The sequence below is a fragment of the Elephantulus edwardii genome, unplaced genomic scaffold, assembly GCF_000299155.1.
Source record: "Elephantulus edwardii isolate Elephantulus edwardi_28Jun2011 unplaced genomic scaffold, EleEdw1.0 scaffold00012, whole genome shotgun sequence".
Lineage (NCBI taxonomy): Eukaryota > Metazoa > Chordata > Mammalia > Macroscelidea > Macroscelididae > Elephantulus > Elephantulus edwardii.
In genome coordinates, this window is record NW_006399762.1 from 29,973,598 (window position 1) to 29,977,876 (window position 4,279).

Genomic DNA, 4,279 nt, shown 5'->3' on the forward strand with positions numbered 1-4,279 from the left:
CCTGGTGTACAAGTTGCCGTCCCGGGGTCACTTGTGGTTGCTGTGAGGCTGAACACTGAGACACGGATGTGTCAAATGCATTAAAGGCTGGCTACCCAATGCGGACAGAGAGTGGGGTGGAGCTCCCCGATTAAAACAAGCTTGGAAGGAGGAGTGGCATCCACTTCCATAATAGCTTGCCTCCGGAGACCTTATGAACCTGGAGAGAGGATGAAAGGCACCCAACCGTTGAGGACTCTCCTTCATAGGGTTGATATGAGTCGCCTGCGACTCGACGGCACTTAACAACAACAAAAAATAAGACTAGTGCTATTATATCTGGAGGAATATTCTTGCACTTTGCATATCATTCTTTGTCAATGTGCTGTATAAAATAACCTGGGTTTGCTATAATGCTGAACCTTGTGCCATGGGGCTATCAAATACCATAATCATTTCCTACTGTGGACAGTGTTTGGAGGAGCTCCCAGTTGTAAAATAGGTTTGGAAGAAGGAGTGGCATCCACTTCCTAAACCACATGCCTCTGGAAACTCTATGAACTTGAAGAAACAATGATAGCTATGGAAAAGCATTAGGTCTTTTGTTCGGAGAGTCACTACGAGTCATGCTCAACTCGATGGCAATCAACAACACAAACATCATGTAGCCATTTCCTTAGATTCTTGAGGAAAAAGAAGGAAAAGGCAAATTGGAGTTTGAAGCTTTGTCTGATATACTTTGGGCCTGTTGCAATGATCAGCCAGTCCTTGGAGAGGAACATCATGCTTGGACGGGTGGAGGAACAGCACAAAAAAGGAAGATCCTGGATGAGATGGATTGATTCAGTGACTAGGGTAATGAGGGTAAGTGTGTCAGAGATGATGAAATTGACTCATGATAAAGCAGGGTTCACAGCTGTTGTACACAGGGTCACTTTGATTTGGAGTTGATGACACCTAACAACAACAACGTGTAACCTCAGTACATTTTTTGGAAACAAAATTAAGGTGTAAAAAAACAACAAAGCTGTGCACACTCCATATCTTCTAAGAAAGGTAGAAGAAATAGTACCCTTTCTTTTTTGTGAAAGAAGAGAAGTAATTAGGAAACACCTCGGAGATTTTATATTTTGTAATGCTGCTTTATCTTTGAAAGATCTTTTCACTCATTCAAATTTAGAATGTCTATGCTAATTTATGGTAGTTATGTCCTAACAAGTCAGAACCGACTCATAGCTGACACTCCAGTGGGTTTTCAGAGACAGGAAATCGCATGGGAGGAGAAAGCCCACCTATCTCCGTTGAAGTAACTGGTATATTTGAATTGTGTACCTTCAAGTTGGCAGCACAGGTCCTAGTTCATAGCACAGAAAATGAAATTGCATAATAAAGAGAATAACTCTTAAAGGCTTAATTTTTCCTGCAGAATTCCATAGTGGGGAAAGTTTGTGTTCTTAAACACAAAGCCTTATCTTTTTAAATTCTCCAGCACATCAGGCAGAGGGCACAAGCACTCCTACACCTCTCTACGCTGCCTGGCACTGTGCCTTCTGGGAAGGTGCACTCCAGGCACATGGCCAAGGCAGTCCTGGTCAGGGCTCCGGAACTGGAGGCACCTCAGAATAATTCAACACTCACCTTTGGAAGCATCCTACAATGAAGGCAGCAAAGAAGGAAGACTGTGTCTCCATTGTTGCAAAGAAACTACAGGACTTTCATTCAGGAGAAATGTATGTTGTTGGGGGTGGGAGGGGATGTGTCCATGAGAATGGTCTTCTCGTCACCCTTTGGCTGTCAAAATCTACTGTGATTTTAAATCCCGTATCTGTGATCTCTGGCTATATATCCTGATACTTGCAGAAGACTAAATTCCACCTGGCATCTGTCTTCTTTTTTTTTGGCTACCTTTCCTTTAACACAATGTTAAGTGAGCTAACCAGTGGGGAACAGTAACTAATATAGCTTCCCCCCAACAACATGCACCATGTCTGGTTCTGTGGCTTGCAGATGCGCTAAGCAATAATCCCTTGACTTTACCATCCTCATCTTACAGACCTATAACTGTGATTCTTTCATCTTTCACAACATTAAGGATAGAGAACATAGGAACTTCTCCAAGATTAAAACAGTTGAGGGAATTCCTAACCTTCCTCAACTTAAATTGACCTGATTCCTGATACTGCCAACATATCCATAAAGCAGATCTCTCCTTTTCGGCTTCTAAAGTACCTTTCTCTAGTGCCCTGAGACCCTAACTCATGGTATTGCCATGAACATACATTCTCATAAGGAAACAACTTAGTTCCCATCATTTCACTGGACCTGTCAACTGAATGGCTTAGCAATATCCCAGAAATACATCTGGCTGCTTGTGAATGGTGCAGGCGAGGGAGTAGGAGAGCTAATGGGAATGAATAAAACAGAAGCTCCAGTTGAAATACCAGCGAAAAACATTTTCTTTCTTAATTTCTCAAAACTCTTGTTATATGGCTTTGAATTTTGCCATTAAAATACACATTTGGATCTTGGCAAAGACAAAACGAGTGTTCTGGTTTATTATTGTTAGGTGGAACCAACACATACCTGACCCTCCAGTGGGTTTTCAAAAAGCTATAAATGTCAGGAAGGAGACTGCCCACCTTGCTACCTTGGAGGAGATGGTGGATTTGAATCACCTGCCTTTGAGTCAGTGGTGCAACTCCTCACCACTTACATGATGCTGATTACTTAGAGAACTTAATTTCCTGCCCCCCCCAGGTTTTATTTGATTATACTGGGTGGCCCATTTAAAATACAGTCACTACAACCTCACTTCAAAAACAGAAAAACAGACTGAGAAAAGGGACTAGCCTAGCTCACAGCTGTGGTACGATCTTTTAAGTGCTGTGCAGCCCAGGTTTTATTTAGTGTAAATACAGTCTAGACTCCTTATCTCATCTGCATCTCAAAGCCTAAAGCAAAGAAAGGGGGAAGGCTGATGAGAAAACAGGAGATGGAGACATTGGGCACAAATGCTGAAATGAGGGCAACAAAGCTGGCACTTTAATAAAGTTGGGCGAGAGTGTGAAGAGCAGAATAAGGGGATAGGGAAGGGGTCATTCCCCAAAAATCACGTGCCAGACCCACACCACCAATCTCTACTCAGTACCAAGCCCTCTGGTATATGGAGTGATGCCATGATTGGTGGAAAGTCCCACCACCCAAGTGGCGAAGGTCTAGGCAGATACTCACGCTGACACTGTCCCCAGGACTGGTGAGCCCAGCCCCAGCAGCAATCAATCCTTCCTCCATAACGGCACAGGCCAATGGACGACACTATCTGCCTGGGCCACCTACCGAACAAAAAAAGTTCAGATTAAAACAAAAATTGAGATTCCATTTCTCTTGGCTGTTAATATATATCCAACAATTTACTCCTAACTCCTTCACACCTGAAGCAATGCTGAGACGGCGTATCCTCACTCAATTAAAGTTCAATTATAATTTAATTTCAAATTTCAGTTAGTTAAGCACCCGTATGTATCCCACACACATGAAATGTGTGCTTGGGGAGGGTGTGCAATTTTTTCTGAATTGTAAATTTAAAAAGGGCAAAACTCATTGCTGTGGAGTTGACACCAGCTCCTAGGGACCCTCCATCAGGTTTCTAAGGCTGTAAATCCCAAAGGGAGAAGACTGTCCATCATCCTCCCCTGCAGGTGGGTTGGAACCACTAGAGAGAATATTGTCTTTGGGCAAGGCGCACAATCACTTCAGGCCATGCCACCAAAGCTGACTACATGTTGTTCTGTATCATCAAGTGGGAACCAACTCATAGTTGATCCTCTGTATATTTTCAGAGGCAGTAAATCACACCAGAGGAGACTGCCCTTCTTTCTCCATTGGAGCAACTAGTGGGTTTGAACCAAATGTTTCTAGGTTGTCAGTGCAACTCTTTAGCCACAAGGCCACAGAGCTCACAATTGTAAGAAGCACTAGCTAAAATAAAACAAAATCAAAACAAAATAAAACAAAACCAAACCACTCTGAGGGCTGCAACTTCCTGGGTGCCTTCAGAAGTTTGAAATCAGACAGATCCCTCAAGAACAGACACTTGTTACTGTGGAAGAAGAGGCACTTTTGAGTGATTTATCACAAACTGCTAAATGTTAAATAGTACAGAACATGCCAATGAGGAAAATTATTCATGCCTGCCTCATATAAAGGGTAAAAGTGGAAAGGGCAAAAAGAGGGTTCTAAAAGTCAAATGAAACAGAGCTCTTTTTAAGATAGACTTACAGAAAAAAGTTGCTAGGGAAAA

General features: G+C 42.7%; 1 protein-coding gene across 4 annotated transcripts in view; it reads right to left on the bottom strand.

The window, feature by feature from the left end:
• The window catches only part of NPNT (nephronectin), a 111,164-nt gene that overhangs the window by 104,940 nt on the left and 1,945 nt on the right, over window positions 1–4,279 (bottom strand). For all 4 annotated transcript variants that reach the window (XM_006881115.1, XM_006881112.1, XM_006881113.1 and 1 more), the window contains exon 2: window positions 3,211–3,311. In XM_006881115.1, the coding sequence (XP_006881177.1) occupies window positions 3,211–3,311 (101 nt within the window). The remainder of the gene's footprint in view (window positions 1–3,210; window positions 3,312–4,279) is intronic.